We start from the raw sequence: 22,978 nt of genomic DNA, 5'->3' as shown, positions 1-22,978 counted from the left end.
GCAGGTTCGAATCCTGCCTCGGGCATGGATGTGTGTGGTGTCCTTAGGTTAGTTAGGTTTAAGTAGTTCTAAGTTCTAGGGGACTGATGACCTCAGAAGTTAAGTCCCATAGTGCTTAGAGACATTTGAACCATTTTTTGTAATGTTTGCTTTGTTTATCGACAGTTGAGTTACTCGTCGACTAATCAGCTCAACTATGCTCTGTAGCCTCGTGCTGTGCTCTCCCCTGGATACCTACAACTCCATCCCCTGTCGCTGTGAGCAGCCAATATTGCGATTGCGTGGCAGGCAAGATGTGGGGCATCGGACGCCGTAAACATCATTGGCCTTCTGCGACTTCGCACTCCAGGGGTTCCTTTTGAGATACAAGTTAAATCTTGTGGATAAGGCAAGTGGCAGAGAAGAGAGTATTAAGGTGAAAGTCACAGAATACCGAGAAATTTTTTAAGCATCTGTTTATTTTGTAGCTGCAATAATTCAATAATTACAAGCAGATAAATTTGCAGAACAAGTTCATCTACATATGTCTTTTACAAATGAGAAAAACGTACATCTAGAAGACAGAAAAATCTTTTGTTAAAATTCTTACTCTGTCAGGATAAGAACATAACCCACAAAAATGTGACTATGTAGCAAAAACAAGTACACTTTAACAATTCGAAGAACTACGAAGAACACATCAGTTTCTGTTGTAAATAAGTGCTGCTAAGATTACGTGACTCATGAGATAAATGGGAAAGTCTTTCTACGAAGGAGAAAGAAATTTTCACGGAGGCACAATGAGAATCCACCGCAATAATTAGTTTTACTTTAGCAGCTAAATACGGCCAGAAAAGTGATAAAGCGTATATATCAGCTGGACTAAAATAACAGGAACCTCGGCAGCTGCACCAATACGAATTACAAAATATCTGCAACATTGCATACGCCTCTGTTAGGCATATATATATATAGTTACATGGTATTTCACTTTCTTTTAATACTCCAAATAACAAGGACCCATTAGTTGTAGATATGTGGAAGATATGCGAAGTACTCGCAAAAGTTCAAAAGAAAGGAGAGAAATGTACGCTCGCCATGGAAGCTTTCTGTCCCGTATCCCACACAGTGTTAGGAGGTACGGCGAACGCCGCTTTGAAGATCAGTCTCAACGTAAACCGGCTGACAGCTGAGCTGCGCCTTTGATGGAGGAGCGGTCACCAGCCGTCTTGTTGTTGTTGCTGTCCACCCCTGCGAACAATAAACGAAACCGAAGCTAGGGCGTGACGTACACGTGTGTGTGTGTGTGTGTGTGTGTGTGTGTGTGTGTGTGTGTGTAAATATCAAACTTACTACGTGCTTCAAAAAAGTATACAAGAGCGAGAAAGGGAGAGGGAGAGAGAGAGAGAGAGAGAGAGAGAGAGAGAGAGAGAGATGAAACAATAACACTTGAAAGTAATGGTAATGGGACATCACAGTCGTATCTTCAAACTACGAGTATTTATCATTCAGACGAGCAGTTTCGACGCTACATTTGCATCATCTTCAGGTTCTACTGCCAACCAAATAAGTACTTCCAGTCATTGGATCTTGTACCGTAGGGCCCATGCAGTAACTAGATGTCGTGAACTGCTGTTCATCTTGAGTGTGTATCTCGAACGTATAGTCACTACGAAAGGGACTACACGTTAGGAATATACACTCCTTATGATTAGGCCCATCTGGTCAAGCCACAGTTCCGAAGAATACATTGTTCTCCCACTGGTAGCTTTCTAGAAGGTAGTGGAGTGGGAGGCCAGTCGCAGATACAGATCTCTGTTGTCTCGTGGGAAGGAATTCTCCCCTTTTTCTGTAAGGGTGATGTGCGACTTCTTCAAAATAGCGGAAAGAAATTTTATTAGGTACCCTCAAAAAAACTAACACAATGTGAGTCAGGACGCAATTGTCTGAGAATATCGTGTGCGGGAATTAGTATATTGGCTGCAGTAAAGACTTAACTGAAGACTGGGAAACTGACAATTATTTAAAAACTTTAGGCGTGTGAAGACATCGGACTGCTTAAATTTATAAAACTTTTGCCAGTTTGGTAGCTAGTTAGTTGTTAAAAATAATATCTTTGATCAGTGTTTAGTGGAGCCTTTCCATTGTGAAAAGAGAATTAAGTATATTTTGCGGAGAGCGGGGAGATGAGTCTACTCTCGCTCAGTACCGTGGAGTCTGGGCCTTCAGCTTGGGTGGACCACAGCCGTGGTCTCTCGACGGCGAAACGAGATCCAGCGGCCGATGTGCTGCTGCGGGCAGCTGACCACATTGCTCGCAACTTCCGCTGTGCAGTATGCAAAGTATGGTGACAACTTGCAGCATGGGAGGGTGGGAAATGGCGTTATTAACTATTTTTGGACGTATTCTACACTTTTTCTTAAGTTACTGAGGGTTCATTCATGATGAGGTCAGTTATGTTATACTTCTTGCGAAACTGGAGCCCTTAATTTGCACCCATCGTGGGATCATGTCTTTTCATTGATGTCTTCTGAGATGATGGCCGTTCCCGGTCTCCCATCCCACACGGAATTTGCCAAGATATTCAGTTGTTAGTTTAGGTTTGTTCAACGTTTGTAAACGTTAATTCTCGTGTTCTCTGTGCTTTATCAATTTCAATAACATTCTGTCATTAGCTTACATTCAACTGCATGGTAACAGAGAATACTACAATAAACTGAGATTGTATATCTTTATATGGCGTCTACATCTTATTTGATCCAGCGGCCATACAACTTATCGTTGAGAGGTTTTAATGACGTTAGTTGCATTTGAGCATTGAAATGTATCGGTGGTAAAAGGTGTGAATTTGTGCTGAACCATGACTCGAAACCGGATTTCCAGCCTTACTCTAGCTGTCGCCTAACCGTCTCTGCTATCCTAGCACCCTTCCCTTCTGACCCAAATTCCCAGCCTGTTAGTCACTACTGACGCAGCGACAGCTACCCATGAAACCCTCACTCGCAGTCTCTGATCCCCTTATATACATAAATATCAATAAGGTGAGTTCGACCAACGATTCTGTTTTTCAGTGCGGATGCAGACGGTTCCTGATCTCTTAAGTCAGTCAGGGATTGCGAGTGTGGGGTTCATGGGTAGCTGCCGCTACGTCAGTAGTGAGTAACAGGCTGGGAATTTGGGTCGGAAGCGAAGCGTGCTAGGATGGCCGGACGGTTAAGGAGACCGCTCGCGTGAGGCGGGAAATCCGGGTTCAAGTCCAGATCTCGCACAAATTTACCTGTTACCACCGATACATGTCAGTTCCCAAATGAGGCTAAAGTTCTCAAAAATAGGCTTAGTATTGGACTAGTCATTCACTTCATTACTTATATGATCACCTTTGTAATAATCTGTTGTTTAATATTTTCATACCATTTTCCGTTGCAAGATTTGTTCCTTAAAGCATCTCAGTCTATAGGAAGCCATTTGTCTTTCGGATGATTCACCCGCAGGAGATCATTGCGAGAGCCGAAGGGGCACGTCAAGAGCTTCGTTGTTGTCTCTCAGAATTCGTCATTATGGATAGTCCTGTCTGCATTTATTAAGGTACTGAGAGGTCAGCTCTACTACTTTTTGGTTTGTGAAATGGGTGTGTGGTCATCTCCTAAACCTTAACGCAGTCACTTAACATTAAAAATCCATCACAGATCTGGTACCCTTAACTTGCTAGGACTTTGTAGTAGCAACTGGAGGCAAGCACGTTGCAAAAGGTACACTGAGTCGTCCGAAGTGTCAGTGAAACAATTGATACCATTTCAAATCGTGTATTATCAACAAAGAATTGACCAGCAAGTGAGATTTCTTCGCTACGCCATCGATTGTAAGAAGTCTTAGTGGACACAGGCTGACGCGAGAGTGTGAAATGCAGATATTATGAGATATAAATGTAGCGTTTTAAAAGGTAACTTGCAATTGTTAACGCAAATGGAAGTAGGGTGGAGAGTTACAACGACAGACAGGAAACTGGAAGAAGGCACTCAGTTCATAATGTGAATGTATATCACGATAGCTGCGTCACTTATGATTCAAATAAGTTAAGCGTGTTTTAATTATGTAAACGTTTCTTTCTAAAGCGTAAACAGAATCTGTTAATTGTTCACTGAAGCTGCTGTTATCTAGAGGAAATAAGCGGCACTGAAGAACTGTTATCCTTCTGCAATCACACGTCTCTAGAGCTTGCAGTGACATCATCTCCTGCTTTCCCACGTCTCGATTCCCCATAAAACTGTGCTCCAGACGTACACCTACAGAAACTTCTTCGTCAACTTCACTCCAGCAACTGACACTAGCAAAGCTCTTTAGTTGAGAACTTTTTTTTGTTTACTTACGTCAAGCTACTTCAGATACGCTCTTTGCCTCAGTCATATTTTAAAAGCTTGTAAGATTTCTTCCAGAAAGGATTACTCTTTCACTTTTATCTTCTCCTGTGGACACCCCAATTTATAAGTCTAGCACGCGCTAGTTATCCAAATTAAATGTTCTAAAAATTAAAGAACTGAACTAAATCAGAATTGCAGACACAATATTTTGGTGCCAGAAACGTGTGTTGAGACGTTCTGGTGCTCATCGTAGAGCTAAGACACTACAGGCCTTCACACCACAAAGAATGTTTGACAAGTTCGCAGGAATGTAGCGGAATCATTATTCTGACCACTAATGCCACCCACACAGCTTGGCAGTGGGCCCTTCTTCCTAAGTCGGAATAGTGAATCGAACAAAATTTGATTAGTGGGACACAGTGATCCTCAAAACATTAAAGTATAGCTCAGTGTTTCGTAATGATTTGTTATCCGAGAATGCGGCACATGTAGGTACTTGCAGAGCGACTTACCCTGGTGTGTTCCAGTTGTCCGGAATGTCCACAGTCTCGGATGGACTCCTGCAACAGTCACACCACCTCTCGTTCACTGTGCGCCCAGGCACAGATTCCTGTCTAGCAACAACAGGTCTATGCGCTCAACAGATAACAAAGCGCCTGTTACAGAGAGCCGATTAGTGACAGGTTGCGAAGAGCGTTCTGCGCCGACTATGGTTTTACCTTGCGAGTAAGCGTTCTAGCATTTCCACATGAAGCGTGTATTTGTACATAGCATACCATGTAATACAATCGAATGGTAAATTCACATTTACCTTACAAATAACTAAGTAGTTTCTACCGAGCCCTCTATTTCAGTTTCAATTTTTCATTGTGTGGACATAGTTTACATTAGCAGTCTGACCAACAAAGGAAATCAACATAGCCCTTACACAGTGCAATTGTAATTATCTTTGACAGATTGTTAGTCTCTACCTGACAAAAGATTTGCTACTATCCGACAGCCCACAAAAGCACAGTAATGCTTCGATAAATTAACAGTCGGTGTTAAGTAAGGAACTAGGTCTTAATTTCCTTACGTCTGAACACTCCATTGTTACACATTGCATTATCAGATACTCGTAATGTATCATCTGACGAGAAGCTGAAAAAATGCTCGTCTCTGTCAATTTTTTGTTGTCATGTGCATCTTCTACTCTTGTCGGGACTTTTCGTTCCTTTTTTTAAAATCAGACATCATCAATGCATTGCATCTTCCACAGTATCAACAGATAGAAGAAAAAATATTCTTAGTATCGCATACGAGAAAAAAATATCAGCTGTACTGCAAATCTCTGACAGATACGTAAACATCAGTATGCGGTACTAGTTTGCGATACTAAGATATATATTTTTTCTACTAATATTCTTCTGTTTATTTTTCTGTTAACAGTTTTCTAAATATAAATACCATAATATCAACACTGCACAAATTATCATGCAAAATTTCTTTACATATTGTCGGGCAGAAAATAAATTGAACCCACTGACAATTGCGAAATTTCACCAAAACGTGTTTGGGTGACGAACAAGCTTCCTCAAGGCAAAACAGTATTTCCATAATTACATATTAGAGACATACTCGGACAAAAAATGAGCTTCAACCACAAGATGATTAGTACGAAACTGTTTGCCGCGTTGAAGGAACAACCAAGGCAGTAAATGCAAATAGCTGCCGCAAATGAAAATTAAAAATTCTTTGAATAACTGAGCCTCAGAGGACTTATCTATACTTCACAGCGTCCTCAATTCCCGAATAGCAATTACATACCAAGATAGAAGCGTAACTCCATAATTCAAACCTAAATTGTCCTTTGAAATCAAAAACAGTTCCTGAGGACTACACAAGTAGAAATGCAACTCCCTTCATGATATTATGAAACAAATGGTGCAACAGTTATGTGATAAATCAGAACCCTAACTATAAACATTGAGACGTTGGTTAGCGTTGCTCTTAGAGCGTTATAATCTTTAGCGCCTTGTTAGGGTAGTCCATTCAGTTTTCTACATGCATCATCTTCAGATGTACGATTTCCACGTCGCAGTGTGAATGCGAGGAATACCGAATTTTTTGACATGCGTGTAGAGGAAATGTTTGCAGTTAGCCATTATACTTGCCGAGTATGCATTCCATGTTATAAGACTTTGCATTATTGAGGAGGTAATGACAGTGCAAAAGAGTCTTGGCGTAAGTTGAAGAAAAAAATGTTTGACTCGTATGGGAACTTGGGTATCAGTATATGGTGTATCAGAATTTTGGTTCCGTGTCGCACGGCACGTATGCTGTGGCGCAAGTCACTGGAGTTTGTTTGGCATTCCAGTGATGCTGTAGGACTGACCACAAAACCTATTGCGAAGCAGTCTCACCTCCCTAACAATCACCCAAGTAACTGCGGATAGCCGCAATTAGCTAAAATTGTTTCCTACAAGGTCATTTATACATATCGTAACGATTGTACCATACTTCCTTATGGTGCGCAGGGCGCCACATTTAAGAACGGCGGATTGATGTGTGTTGGCTGGGAAGACTTCAATCTAATTTACCATCTTTTCGGATATTTCGTATGTACGTTCATACTGCTCACTAGGCGGTGGTACGCAACAGTATCGCAGCCTGTCTGGAAGTCAGTAAACAGGCATCGACTTGAGCTCCACTGTTTGCTTCCTTCTGGACTCCTGGATAAACAGAGCAAACTGGGTGTTATGTGATCAGTGCTTGGAGAAACCATGTTGATCGCTGCAGAAAGGTTGTTCGATCTCAACAAAAGTTACCAATGCGTGAACAAAACGTCGTCTACAATTGTACAATAAACGTATAAGTGCGTAGTTCTGCTCAACTTTCTTATTGTCTGGAACAGCGAGTGCTATTTTACAGACACTCGGAACGCCGAATGAAGTAAAGTTTCAACTCCACGCTCAATTATCTATCATTTCTGCATCTGTGCCAACTGTCGGAAGAACAAACAGTGGTGAGACTATTTCGGTGAAGTAATTTCGGAAGAGGTAATTTAGTACTTAATCCTTCATTTCATCATTGGCCTTTTTGTTGCCACCATGCACGCATTCCGACATATAAATTTAGTTAATTCGGTGCTTTGCTGTAAGACCAAAACTATTAAGCGCTTTATGAGAGCTCAGCTGGTATAGTACCATCTTTACGTTCACTCAGTCGAAATATTTGCGGCTGTTTGTTGCTAGTAAACCCAATATGTTATCCTCGCTCTGTTGTCTCATAAACCGTTGAATATAATTTGTTAACAAAATTAATAAGCTAAAGCCAGCACCAGCCACCTCAGTCATATACATAATAATTATTTAAATAAAAATAAAATTGTAATGTAACTTTTTACATCGGATTAAAAAGTATAAAATAATTTTTCGTCGCCTCATACAAATTCCCGACCTGTAAAAATTGTAAATAACGAAAAGCGTAGTGCGCATGCAGTGGTAAATAGTTAGGAGCTGAATTATTCATGCGTCAGTTATCTTTTGCACGCTCCCCTCGTTTTTCGTTATAAATCTTACAAATGTTTTCACAGCTATTAAAAATTCACTATTACAAATTTTCAGAACTACCTGTATGTGGTAAAGTCACTGTAAGGGGCAGGGAAAAATTTTTTACACTCTGTACACCGATATAAAACCGTGTTATATTAAAATTTATTTTTATTTAAATAATTGTTTTCCGCATTTTCGTCTTTTGTGCGTAAAATTTTTAATCGATTTCAAACATTGTGATGAAATAACAGGAGAGATATGTGGTAAATTTAAGGTTTATTTTAGTTTCTCTTCACTTAATTCAGCCAGAATATTGCCTTTTCCTATATATCTCTCGTGCAAAGACCGAGAAGGTAAATATCAGAGAGATTCGAGCTCACACGGAGGATTACCGGCAGCCGCTCTCCGCACAAATCAGTCACGACAAAGAGAAAAACTGGGAAATGGCAGTGACACACACAAGATAAGAAAGCATGTTAATGTTGCATTGTCATCTACTTCTGAGCTATGTTGAAAGTTCGATCTCTAGCGCCTTGGAAAGTTAATTTAAAATCAGTTGCGGAATTTTTACCGAAAGGACAGATAGACAAGAGAGTGAGTTAATAAAATAGTGGTGAAATGAGTCATGTGTACATCAAATCGGGTCGAAATCGCTCCAGGAATTCTGTGTTATGTTTTTACATCATCCCTTTTCACTCCGCATAGGGGTGTTGGGGGTGATACTCTCATAGTAATTTTTTTCCGGGTTGAATTCATACGTGTGCCCAGTTTGATAGAAATTGCTTCAAATGCTGTAGAGGTCAACCTATAAATAGAATGAGTTGCCACCCCTCTTTCTGTAGCAGGTAATTCATGCATATTGCGCCTGTAGGGCCTGTGACGCAACATGCTAAGCACAGCCATCTTGCAGGAACTCCAGCTGGACAAGAAGTGCTCTGACTTACACTTCTTTATTACCCAATTTTCAGCCTCAACCCCTTCCCTATTGCAAGTAGGTGGTCCTTATCACCGCAGTATTGTATTGTCAGTGTTTAAAATTTCAAGTCTCAAGCCGATTCAGAAGCTAGCTTAAAATCAACTGCAAAATTTGTACTGAACAGACAGAAAAGAAAGAAACCGAATAAAAAGTGTTAATATGGTAGCCTAGCTGGTTGACAGCTGGTGAAATGGGTAAGTCCTGGCATCCAAATATTGCTATTTATTCGAAATTAGTTACTGGATTGGGATAGTGAAATGTGATTTAATTCACCTGTTTGAGGTACTGCAATGTTAGCAGCATAAACTATTATAGCTCCATGTGGAAAACAGCTATAGCTATCATTGGAACGTCATTTAGTAAACATTTACATACAATTAATCTAAGTGGTAAAATAATTGCAATTTCTTAGACAGTTCCGGAGATATTTGATTTGAACAGCGTACCAGAAACATTCACCAGAAGTGGTGGATGTGGGGAGAGAAATGGCGGAATTTTGAAATTTGTAGGACTGGATGTCATGAACTGCTATATATATTATGACTTTTGATGACTATTAAGGTAAATACATTGTTTGTTCTCAATAAAAATCTTTCATTTGCTAACTATGCCTATCAGTAGTTAGGGCCTACCGTAGTTTGAATCTTTTATTTAGCTGGCAGTAGTGGCGCTCGCTGTATTGCAGTAGCTTGAGTAACGAAGATTTTTGTGAGGTAAGTGATTTGTGAAACGTATAGGTTAATGTTAGTCAGGGCCATTCTTTTGTAGGGATTTTTGAAAGTCAGATTGCGTTGCGCTAAAAATATTGTGTGTCAATTTAAGGACAGTCATGTATAATTGTTCTAAGGGGACGTTTCATATGTCGATCCTTAGCCGAGGATACCTCACTGGAATCTTCTGATTTTTTCTTGTAGTTTGTGTAATTAGTGTAGCTTTTGTTTATTGCTATCGCGTAATTGTAGAGAGAATCTCCTTTGTAGTTGCAGTCTTTCACTGTTGTGCAGTAAAACAGTTGTGGCATGCATGTAGATTTGCACCAAGTATTTCGCAGCTGCGCTTGCAATTAACTAGATATTATTTTCAGCGTTATGTTAATGTGTTCTCTTATTTTTGCTCTTCAAATTGTGCTTTTCTGTGTTATCGTGTGAAATATTGTGACAACAATGGCGTGTGAAAAACGTAACACTAGGCTCCAAAGTAAACTGAGAAATAATAGTGACGACAAGCGTAGCTTACCAACATAACTGTGTAATGAATTAACAGACATTCAAAGTAGTAATTTGGTAACTGTGCGTAGGGAAATGGAGCGGGCGTCAAATAGTGGTGCAGACAGTGAAACAGGTAGTGAACAGGGAAGCATTATCGATCGATCGGTCGGCAACAGCTCGCCTCAGAAATCGGGAATGACAGAACACAATATTGCAAATACTGTAGACTCACGTTTTGGGTTCTCACCGTTTTCTCAAGTGAGTCAAGACACATTTTCCGCTTGTCAAAATGTGAATGTTGCCGGTGCAAATTCACTGCCGAAAAGCATTCAGGAACATGTTTCCGACACCAGTGCATTGTTATTACAATTAATGCAACAAATGGGACAAAAGCTTCAAAAGTTAGACACAATGGAACAAAATCAGAGACAAACACAGCAAAAGCTTCGAAAGTTAGACACAATGGAACAAAATCTTCAAAAGCTAGACACAATGGAACAAAATCTTCGGAAGTTAGACACCACGCTTGAACAAAAACGTGAAGATTTAACTACTGAGTTACATAACATTGAATCGAAATGTCAAAAAGTCTGTAATGACGTAAAAACACAAATTTGTGAGCATTTTCAACCTATATTTTCGCGGCATGAAAATGCATTACAGAATCACGAAGCAACCATAAAAGAACTGCAAACTATTGTTCATGAAAATCATGAGACCTTGCAAGCTAAAATTGACTCAGTTGCATCTACCGATTTGGTTACGCAACTTGCAAAAACTCATGAAAACTTAAAGGACACAGTAGATACTCTGAAAATTGGTTCAGAAAGACACATGGAGGAAATTAGTTCATTATCAGAGAAAGTAGTCGAACTTTCGGATCCGCTAAATAATTTATCTACAAAGGTAGATGATGAGCTGAATAACACAAGACCTGTATGTAGCCTTCACTGACACTGAAGACTATGAACAAATTAGAAAATTCAAACAAAATCAAAATCAAATCAATACACAGTACAAAAGAGAAATCCGGGAAGTAAAAGATCAGTTGGCACAAGTAATACAACAATTACATATTTCAGAGGACACTCGCGCTCCAATACGGGAAGAGGGACATAGAAATACTAAACAGCCACAAAATAATAACACAGCGCATTTCGGAAATTATGAAAGAAATTGGTAAGGTGCACCGAATTTTGAAATGGAACCGCCGAAACGACGTAACAATGACCGATATGCGACTCGCCGACATGATGATTTTTACTATAAGCTGTTCATTACTACACATAAATTTAAAACATTTAAGAATTCTGGCAACGACATTCATCCACAAGCGTGGCTCCATCAATTCTCTCATTGTTTTCCTCCCAACTGGTCATTAGAGCACAGATTAGAATTTATGTGTGGCTATTTAGAGAATGAACCAGATGTAAGAATGCGATCGGTCATTCACGACTGTCACAGTGAAGGAGAATTTTACCATGCCTTCCTCTCAGCATATTGGTCTCAAGCTACACAAGACCGAGTAAAACATAGCATCATAATGATGAAACATTTCGAACAATCTGAATTTTCCAGTCTTGTGAAATATTTTGAAGATATGTTGCACAAGAATCAGTACCTGTCAAACCCATACAGCCCCTCAGAACTCATCCACATTTGCTTAATCAAATTACCTGAACATTTACGACATATTGTTTTGGCAGGACGTTGCAAAGACGACATTGAAGCTTTTCCGGGACTCTTACAAGAATTAGAAATTGACACTGACAATCGCGGAACGCGAAAACAGGAACACAACAATTACAGGTCACATCCGTCACAATTCCGCAACGAAAGAAATAATAACTGGACACGACAAGGCTATTCTCACAACACAAATCGTGACCAAACCAGACACCACCCGTATGACGACCGTTGGCAGAGTAGTAATAATTACAGGGAAAGATCACCTCTCTGCGGCAGTGATTATCACAGAGACAATCAGAGAAACAGGCAATTTGGGAACCAAAATAATTATTATCAGGGGAGACAGAATAACTTTAGACGCAACGGTCCAGTGCGCAGTTACGATTCAGGGAGAAATTCTCCACCACATGACCAACAAGAAAGAAACTATGGAATCTACCGACATGACGACAGACGATATGATCGTAACGACAGAGCTGAATTGCATCAGAACTGGCGGGATTCAAACAGAGCAGGGCCCTCTCGACATAGTGAATTTGTAGAAGTTAGGTCTCCAAATCCCAATAACGACGCGCGCCAACAAAGACACAATAGGCAATGACTCATACCGCTGGCAGCCACAAAACGTACTTATGAAACTGACGACGCAGCTGCCGTAGCTAGTAATTACGTAAAAATGGAAGACATTAGGGACATCTTACTCCAGGAGTACGACGTAAAACATAACAACATTGCATATCCTGTGATTCACATTACAGTAAATGACGTAAAATTTACGGCAGTACTTGACTCTGGCAGTCCCAGACTCTAGCAGCATAATTAGTGAAACAGCCTTTAGCAAATGCAACAAATCGAACGATTGTCCCACACTTCCGTTACGTAAGATTAAATTACAAGGTGCAATATTTGGAAAAAGTGTAGATGTACGCCGACAAACCGACTTAGAATTCTTTTGTCAAAGCTACAGCCGCTCTATGAACTTTCTTATTGTTCCATTATTGTCGACGGAAATTATATTGGGAGTAGACTTTTTGAATGAATACAAAGTAATCTTAAGCTTTCACGATGCTGAAATAAGTTTAGAGAAAGAAGGTAGGTCAATAGCTTTGAAATTTGAAGATTGGCTCTCAAACCATGACGAAGAAATTAATCGGCTTTACCTCCTGTTAGACAACAGTTCGGAATTTTCGACGGAACTTGACACTAACAATCACTCTGCAAGTACTGACAGGCATGATATCGACGGCGCATTTAATACTAATGAGTTAATTCAGAATAAAATTCAAACAATTGAGAATTGTAATGAGAGTGATAGGCAAGACCTTTTTGAGATTTTACAAGCACATTCCACAGTTTTTACTCACAAAATAGGAACAATCAACGGATTTCAATACCAATTTCGTGTTCGTGAGCATACTAAATTTTGTGTTAGACCATACGTAATTCCAGCACATTATAGGTACCGTGTTAGAACAGAAATACAATCTATGCTTGACGAGGGCATTATTGAGCCTGCAGTAAGCTCATACAACAATCCATTACATGTAGTTGAGAAGAAAAATGGATCGATCAGGCTTGTCTTAGATTCGAGACAAATCAATTCTATCATCATTCCTGAAACAGACAGGCCGCAAACGTTGGAAGAACTTCTTCAAAATTTTAATGGTGTAAAAGTGTTGTCTTCTATTGATCTCAGATCCAGATTTTATCGGATCTAACTTCATCCAGAATGTAGAAAATACACAGCTTTCCTTTGTTTCGGCGTTTGTTATCAATTTCGGAAACTTCCTTTTGGTTTGAACATTTCTTCGGCAGCGTTCATTCGCGGGCTAAATTCCATATTACCTGAGTTCTTAAAACGTCACATCACCTTATATTTGGACGATATTCTGATAGCAGAACATGGGAACAACATAATCGCATCCTCAACAGCGTGTTACATATTTTTGCAGAGTTCGGTAGGTCAAAGGTGAGGTTTTTGGGACATATTATTTCTTCTGAAGGCATTCAGCCGGATCCTGAAAAGTTAGAAGCAATCAGAGCCATTCCAGTTCCATCCACAAAAAAACAAGTCCGAAGTTTTCTAGGTCTCGTAATCTTTTACCGTCGTTTTCTGAATATGCTAATTCTAGTTACACCAAAACTTTGTTCTCTCACTGGAAAAAATACTATTTGGAACTGGGACGAACGAGCACAGTTGGAATTCAATTCTTTGAAAGAAGCGTTACTTAACGCGCCAATACTAGCTCATCCAGATCTGTCACAAGATTTCTGCCTTAGCACCGATTCTTCTAAAGTCGGTCTTGGTGCCCATTTATTTCAAGAAACCGCAGAAAATGACACTACTGTTCAGAAAACCATTGCTTTTGCTAGCCGAGTGCTGACAAAATCTGAAAAAAAGTATTCCGTTACTGAATTAGAAGCTTTAGCTATCGTTTGGTCATTTAACAAATTCCGTTTCTTTCTTTCTGGTAAGCACGTAAAAGTATACAGTGATCATCGTGCATTACAATTTCTTATGTCTTCAAAATTAAATCATGATAGGTTAAAACGTTGGGCATTGTTTCTGCAAGAATTCCACTTCACAATAGTCTACATTCCCGGCAAGGAGAACATTGTTGCGGACGCACTGTCACGCGCACCGGCTGGACTTGAGAAAAGTAACACAGAAGGCAACCTCGAGAAAAATTTCAGTATTCTTTACATTCAGAAAGTCGCCTTTGAAAACGTCATCACCACATCTTTAAAGGACATTGCTCATGAACAAGATAAAGATCCGATTTGGAAGGACATCAAAAGTAAATGGCATGAAAAGACACACACTCAGATTCGGCATCATTATCTGTTTAGAAATAACATACTCTTCAAACGCTGCACTGTTGATGACAAGCTATGGGTACTTTGCATTCCAGATGATTTTGTTAATAAGCTCATTCATTTCAGCTACGCACATTTTGGTCCACGAAAATGTTATTATATTCTTCGAACGACTTGTTATTTTAACAATATGGAAAAGAGAATTCGAAGAGTCTTGTCTATTTGTAAACTTTGTCAAAAGGCGAAACCATCTACTATTTCACATCGTGCTCCGTTGTTTCCTATTATTCCTTCTAAATTAAAAGCATTTGCTGCTGTTGATCTCTTGGGACCGCTTCTCAGAACATCTAATGGATTTTCGTACGTTCTAGTCGCTGTTGAACTTACTTCAAAATTTGTTTTTTTCACACCTTTACGTAAAGCCACTGGACGGTCTGTATCCAACGCCTTTGTTAAAAATTTCTTACGTGAAGTTGGACACGTTAGTAAAGTCATTTCAGATAACGGACCGCAATTCAGATCTGCTGTTTGGTCACGCATGCTTTGGAATCATAATTTCATTGTACTCACCACATTGTAACCAGTCCGAACGGATTATGAAAGAAATCAATAAGCTTTGCAGACTTTATTGTCACAGAAAGCATCAGCATTGGGACAGATATTTCAAAATGTGCTGAATGAAATGCCCCATGACTCCACGGCTTTACCACCTACTCTTGTACTGAAGAATGAAGAACCACCGAACAGAATCAGAGAGCTTGTACCTTTCCCAAATACACGTAAACTTCGACACAAGGACATAATTGATTTGGCTATTAAAAATATAAAATCAGCAGCAGACAAAAGGAGGAAACTACACGGTAAAGCAAATGCAAAGAAATTATACATTGGTCAGAATGTTCTCATTAAAGCTCATTCATTGTCACATAAGAAGAAACACTTGAGTCACAAATTCTTTCTAGTTTACAATGGACCTTACAGAATCCGACGTATACCACACGATAATTACGTTGAAGTTGAAACACTGCATACTAGGAAGAGTAAAGGTTTACACCACATTTCACATGTAAAACCGTTTATTGAAAGATAATCTGCTTTTTAACTTTGTCTTTGGCATAAATCTTTTGACTTCACATTTCTAGTATGCTTTGTCAGACTTAAGAAACTGTTACCATGCAACAATGTTTGAAGTTAAATATCTAGTCAAGAACCAAGAGAACTTACTTCAACAGAAATTACGAATGCATTGTTCTAGTGAACAGTCGACACAGTGTTGTTATTTGTTCATTCTTGCTTGTTAGTTGCACGATTACGTAACGACTATCAGGCTTACATACTTAGAAAATATACTGCTAATGAGATTTTAATGCAACATTTTGGTTTACTTGAAAATACATTCTGGATTTAAAGTACTTTCAGTGAGATACCAGATGACACAGTGGTTAGTTTATGTTACAGCTACACGATTTTATCACGACGCTACTAATGAGTGACAATTTACAATGTTGCTTTTGCAGTGTTTCTGTTTTATATCTGCACAGTTTTTCTGTATTATTCTGGAAATAAAACATGTTTTAGGAGTAACTTTTGTGTTATAGCAACAATGAGACTGCCTTTTCCGTAGCAGAACAATACGTTACAGCACAGTACATTCTTCATCACGGCAATAAGCGTAATAACTAAGATATCTATACCCAAAGCATTTCACTTTTGTTTATCATGAGGTAAGTACATTGGCTTCTGCAGAACTTAGCTTTCGGAGGACAATAACTACGACACTTCCACAGAGATTATCTTACAGCAAGACGCACATTTAGCGCTACAGGACACGTATTTGAGTGATTAATTTTGTACTTAAATCATTTATTTTTAAAGATATTTGAAGTACAATGATACAAAGGTTTTCTGTGATGCATTTCATTCCATTGCTGTAATCTGTAACACCTGAGGGTATAATTACATTAATCCTCAGGGGATACACGCCTACTTTGTGTACCATGTGTTTGGCAAGCACAAGGAGCCCTAGCTAATATGGTATTTGCTTATACAACTTTACACATGGGTACCATATTTCTCTAACACACAAATTACACAGCTATCTGATCATTTAACTGAGAGATAAACATTTTTTTTACTACATCAGTGACACATGTTTACGCAATTACACAGTTGGGTAACTTCACACTTACGAAATTGTATTTTGTCTGTACTTTGTGAACTGTTCATATTTTTTCGGAACCATTGTGATATTATGAGAGCTTTGAATGATATATTTGGTAAGGGAGCATGATTTTAAAGTACGTTTGAGGTAGATGACACTATTGAAATGAGCAGAGAATTTTTTTTTTTAGGTTTTGACATTATAGCTGAAAGCATCGACGTTTTTGAGAGTTGACTGAGGTGTTATGATGTTATTTTTACGACGACGATGTGTATTATGCTGTTGAGGTATGTTTATGATCAATAAGATGATGCTACCGTAAATGAGGAATTTGATTATGCTACGTATTTATTTTGATGAAATATTGAAGAAGTGCCGACGAATACGTATATGAATAATGAGTAGTGGTTGGGGACTCTGATTTGTGGAAAAGGATGTTGGAAACCAAGAATCGTACTTTAAGAGTTATGAAATGTGTGTAAATGCGTGAATGTATTACAATGCCGACGAAAACTTTTTGAACACTGTTATATTCATAGGATTTTGTTTCTACACATTTGCAACGCAAATTCTCGACCTGTGAAATTTTTTATATGAGACTGTTACTCTAGTGCAAACTATTGTCGTAAATATTTCGGTAAGAAACTTAAGTGACACCTTCAAGTAATGCATCGTGGGCACCCAGCTGCGTGACAGTCGCCTGGAAAAAAGCCATTAGTGTGTGCCTTTCAGAGGCACAGAGGGAGAAAAAAGGAGGCCATTATCCCCGATATTGACATTCCATTGTAGAAAGCATTGCAAATACGACATGCTCATTACGTGGAAACATATCGTACTTTGTGCTACTTACTGAAATGCTTATGAATTGATGGAAAATATTCTTACATCTGCAAACATGATTATGACAAGTGTCTTTCTACGAGAGTTGAGAGCTACTGACTTACGAAATGCCACATAGCTATTGAATGATGATTTTATGCTTTGGTTTGCATAATTGCTTATTTCATTTGATATCTGTTTTCCAGCTGTCTTGCAGCATTGGTTTTATAAAATAAACTTAAATGCATCTCCTAATGTGAACACTTTCTGTCAACAGATCTATTAAATAATTATTTTCTGATCCACATTCTTCGAAAAAGGAGCTCTTGGAATGGAAAGAACAATAAGAAGGGACTAATAACAGCAATGCATATATAGTTTTCTTTTCAAGTACTTGGTAATTTTTTGTAGACTTAGTTTTTGTGGTGCACCACTTTAATTACGTAGACATTAAGATGTGAATAGACATTTCCCTTGTCTGCATTGTTGTCTTTAGTGTACTATTTTTACTGCTTGAGCTTTGTCATGTTTAGGTATAAGTTATTGCATTTGCTGCTGCTGTGTGCCAGGCATAGTGCTACTAAATTTAACTTTGTATTACTCTGTTAAGCCAGTTTTACTAATGATTTATTTTTATTGTTTGCTGCACATTGCCTTATATTAGTTGTAATATTGCAATTGCTCTGCTAATTTAGATTTAATGTTGCTAGCTTTGCCAGTTTGCATTTTTTTCATTGCTGTTTGTATTAATTGTTTTGTGCTGCTGCATTGCCTCATCCTTTAGTTTAGCATCTGAGCTCAGTAGATTTAAGTTAGCTTAAGAGGGGGTAGGCTATATAAGAGAATGAGTTGCGATGAATTGGAAGAAATGCATTGAGAAGCTTTAAGAAAATGGTTTGGCCAAAAAAGTATTTTTGAAAGAGAATATGAACAAAAAAGTAAGGTTTAGGAACAACAGGTTTAGGTAGGATTTTCTTGGAAATAAATGATGAGGTAAGATAATGGAAAATTAATAATGAGGTAAGAAAGATGTGAACAAAATACAAAAAGCATGCTTGGATAGGATTTTTTTGGTGGAAACAAATGTTGAAATAAGACGAAAGATCTATGGAATGAAGCTTTGGGTTGGACCGCAGTACCAAATGTTACACTGAAAACGAACCCTGTCTTTCCTTTTGTATTATTCCGCTGTGTTTATGTAGTCTTGTGTATTTGTCTTTTTTCTGTCTTTATGTGTTTAGCTGATGAGAGTTATGTTGAAGAATTTTTCTAATACTATGTTATTTACTTTGTAAAGATGTTTAGACACTATTTCTTCTGTTCTGTTTTAATGCTCATGTGTGAAGTTGATGTTTCGAAAGTTACTCTGATCTTTTACGTATGTACTCATGTCATAATTCCTGTAACACTGATGTATATGTATATTTCTATTCTTTTGTAAAGCCTGTATTACTACAAATGTTATCTGTATTGTTATGTTCTTTAATGATGTATTTTGTACCTTTGTTATTGTATTCTCATGTTATAATATTGTAATTGACATCAGTTCATCAAATTAAGTAACTTGTAAGCATTCATTTCACTGCACACATTTCTGTTGGTCATAGTATATGCACAATATGTGAAAAAAAGAGGACTGTTAGTGTCTGGACGTGTGTTGATAATTCAGCAAGGGACTGGTTAACAGCATTGCTGGTTCTCAGGACAATTCAAAAACTTTGTGAGTACACGAGTGGTGGTTTATGGACTTGCTATATTCTCTGCAAAACTCTTCGATGGTGATTGTGCACCTGCACAGTCGCAACAGATGGCTGTTGACCATCTCTACAAGGACTACAGTGGGTCTACACTTTTGATGATCCATCAATACCATTATTTCTACAAGGACTGCAGTGGGTCTGCACCTTTGGTGGCCCACCAATACCATACTCTCTACCAAGACTGTAGTGGGTCTGCTCTGTGATGACCTACCTACCAATATTCTTCAAAACATCGAATGACTCTGCTGTGGGTTTCCTCTGTTGTGGCCCATTACCTGTCTGCATGTCGAGAGTCAGCACTGTTTTTCCGTTGGAAGGACAACACTACTTCAAGACTGTATGGAAATCCACTACTTCCATGTGCATTTTCTTTTACTGCTCAGACTTTCAGAAAAACACTGCAATTTTACTGTGATGAATGATCAGGACTGTCTTTATGGACTGTGAGAAAATTTTAGCTTATGACCAACATTGTATCAATAAGTGTGTGCATTTGATATCATTGTTATTGTAATTATGAAAAATTTTATCAAATCATTATTGGCCACTGCCCAAAACAATTTGTAAATTTTTTTGTGGGGAGCATGGGGGCTATGTAAGTAGGCTGTTTAGGTTTCCTTATTGGTAACGCCACGCAGCGCTCTGTATGAAAATCACTGGCTGTGCTGTGTGCAGTCTGTGTCTAGTTTGCATTGTTGTCTGCCATTATAGTGTTGGGCAGCTGGATGTGAACAGCGCGTAGCGTTGTGCAGTTGGAGGTGAGCCACCAGCAGTGGTGGATGTGGGGAGAGAAATGGCGGAATTTTGAAATTTGTAAGACTGGATGTCATGAACTGCTATATATATTATGACTATTAAGGTAAATACATTGTTTGTTCTCTATAAAAATCTTTCATTTGCTAACTATGCCTATCAGTAGTTAGTGCCTTCCGTAGTTTGAATCTTTTATTTAGCTGGCAGTAGTGGCGCTCGCTGTATTGCAGTAGCTTGAGTAACGAAGATTTTTGTGATGTAAGTGATTTGTGAAACGTATAGGTTAATGTTAGTCAGGGCCATTCTTTTGTAGGGATTTTTGAAAGTCAGATTGCGTTGCGCTAAAAATATTGTGTGTCAGTTTAAGGACAGTCATGTATAATTGTTCTTGGGGGACGTTTCAACATCTTTGATACAGTGTTGGCCTTTGTTTTCCTTTTTCTGGCGCCAAGAGCAAATATTACATCTAGTAACATTTGGTGGGTTTGTAAAATGCTGAATTTCTGCTTAAGGCAATTTAAGTTGACAATTGCTTCATAGACGTAAGGTAACATGAACTTTGGGTACGCATTGGATACAAGGTAACTACAGGTGTTTACGATGGATGCACTCATTTGCTTAATTTGTTTAGTTTATTACTCAACATATAGATTTCTGGCAGTTGGCCGTTATTGATGAGTCCAGGTGGAGTAACGAAATCGTTCACGGAAATCTTGCACCGAGATGCTCTCTTCAAACTGCTAGGGAAACTGCGGACTCACTAACGTGGCAGTTGCTTCAGAGAAAACTGTGTTTTGCGTCCTTTATAGCACCTTGCAGTGATCATGAGCCACACTAGAGATATTATGTTTTCTTTTTACAAATATGCCTCGTTGTAGCTTCAAAAATGTTATAAAAATACCTAAAAGATTTCTCTAATTTACGGAAAAAAAATTCCTAACCCTGAAAACAATATTTAAAAACAATATTCATGTAATCTAAAAAATTCCAGTTTTAAAAAAAGTTTAAAATATTAAGGTAATTGTAAACTTTTTTGGCTACAAAAAACAAAAAGTGCCTTACGCAGTGTTGGAACGGGCGCTGTCACCCGGCGGCGTTTAGTAATAGTCCTTGGAGCTCTTTTCTACCTGCCATCTGCGAACAAAGTAACAACATCTCTGGCGCCTGCTTGTGATATCGTCAGCGTTCACACCTAAGCTGCGGAACGGAGCAGCGAACGCAAGTTACTGCGCTTGATGTGTGTGTTATCACCTGCGGCGATGAGCCCCACAACAGCATTTTCGAAAGGGGCAGCGGTGAAGGTTTTGTAGACAATACAGCTGCAATTTTTTTCTGGTGGCTATATTATTTATATTCGTGAGTTATGCGATTTACGGATAGCTTCACTGTGGATCTTTGGTGTATTGGTGTAGTGATTTGCCTAAAATTCCTAGAGTTTCGAAGGAAATGTCCCAACTACGTTGGCAGATTTTACATTTGTAGCCTGCAATTTACAAGACAGACTAAACTTTCGCACTTAGTACGGAGAGCTGAGGCAGCGTGGGATTTCTCTAACTGTTCTGTCGGCAACGTGCTAATCGATGGTGTTCCCCAGTTGTCTTTGTATGGATAACAAGTATTATTTAGATGCTTATGACGCATCCATGTGCTGCACGACGAAAATCAGAGATCAGTATTATATCGACAAGATACTATACAAATGGGATCGAATGGAAGATAAAATCATCCGTCGACTTGGTGAAGGAATGATGCTGCCATTCATCAGAGCTGATTTAAAAATACCAGGGAAAAATCACGGAGCCTCATTACTCGGTTGCTGTTTTAGTTTCGTTTTATGTTTAACTTACAAGTTGCGTGACCTATCCTTCACCGCCTATATTCAACTGTTGAGTCTCTGAACCTACACGTTTTATGTCACTCCCATTTTCGACGGCTTTAGTTTGTACATGTAGCTTTACATCTCGCAATTCTAATCACAGTGACATTTCTGGACGATAAACAGTGATGTTGGCATTACGTAATTGCCTCCATAAGAATTGTCTCAAGAAATGCTTTCTTAATTAGCCTCAGAGCCATCTCCATTTAGAAAACTCGCTCTCCTCGATTCCTCTAAGAAGAAAATATATCTTTGGAAACTTCAGGGAAGCTTAAAAATAACAAAATTCAATACAACGATGCTTTCAAGATGAAAGTTAGGCGAATGATGGAAGCAGATATATGTTTGCATGCATGCATGTTGTTGTACTAGCGTAGCATCACAGAATGAAGACCGTCTCCATGTGCAGGATTTGGTCACAATAGGAGAGTCTTGAGGTGATACACATGCTGGCCTGAAACAGTGTGAAAAGCTCGTGAAGTTTTGCCGGGTAGGTTGTGCTGAAAAATAATTATTACGAAGAAAATTCGTCACGTTGCGCCGTTTCCAAATTAATTAGCATTGGAGTTAGTCAATTGCATGGACAAAACGTGTTCTTCGTTTGATTTCCCAAAACCGAGTAAGAGAGTGATACAAAAATTAGACATGGGAAGATGTAATGGTCGAGCCCGAGAGAAACGTCGATCTGTTTCGCGCACTATCATCTGTTCTATGAGAAAACTAGCACTAATAATTGTATGTGACGGGCCGCTTGAATTTGCGTGCGCAACGGCCTGATTGGCTGACTTCAGTGCTTTAAATCAGAACCGGTACTACGTGTCAAATTTTTTTCGTAACCATTATTTCTCAGCAGAACCTACCCTACAACTCCCTTACAAGGTTTTCAGAGTGGTTTTGGCCACCCTGTATATGAATAATATCCACTGTTAGTAGCGCTCCATATTTAAATTCCACGTGAAATAACCTAATTGATGCATTCTTCGCAACAACTATAAAACAATCTGTAACTATAGCATAGGCCTGAGCAGAAGAATCAACTAGAATCACTT

At 38.8% G+C, this 22,978-nt stretch overlaps 1 protein-coding gene across 1 annotated transcript in view; it reads right to left on the bottom strand.

Annotated features, from left to right (window-relative positions):
* Positions 1 to 453: 453 nt before the first annotated feature.
* LOC124587979 overlaps positions 454 to 22,978 on the bottom strand; it is a 183,527-nt gene continuing 161,002 nt past the window's right edge. The window contains exons 15-16 of the mRNA XM_047131468.1: positions 4,850 to 4,897; positions 454 to 1,230 (exon numbers count right to left, since the gene is read on the bottom strand). Of these exons, the coding sequence (XP_046987424.1) occupies positions 1,197 to 1,230; positions 4,850 to 4,897 (82 nt within the window). The 3' untranslated portion in view covers positions 454 to 1,196. The remainder of the gene's footprint in view (positions 1,231 to 4,849; positions 4,898 to 22,978) is intronic.

The sequence above is a fragment of the Schistocerca americana genome, chromosome 1 (assembly GCF_021461395.2).
Source record: "Schistocerca americana isolate TAMUIC-IGC-003095 chromosome 1, iqSchAmer2.1, whole genome shotgun sequence".
Lineage (NCBI taxonomy): Eukaryota > Metazoa > Arthropoda > Insecta > Orthoptera > Acrididae > Schistocerca > Schistocerca americana.
This window is presented reverse-complemented; position numbering and strand designations above follow the sequence as displayed.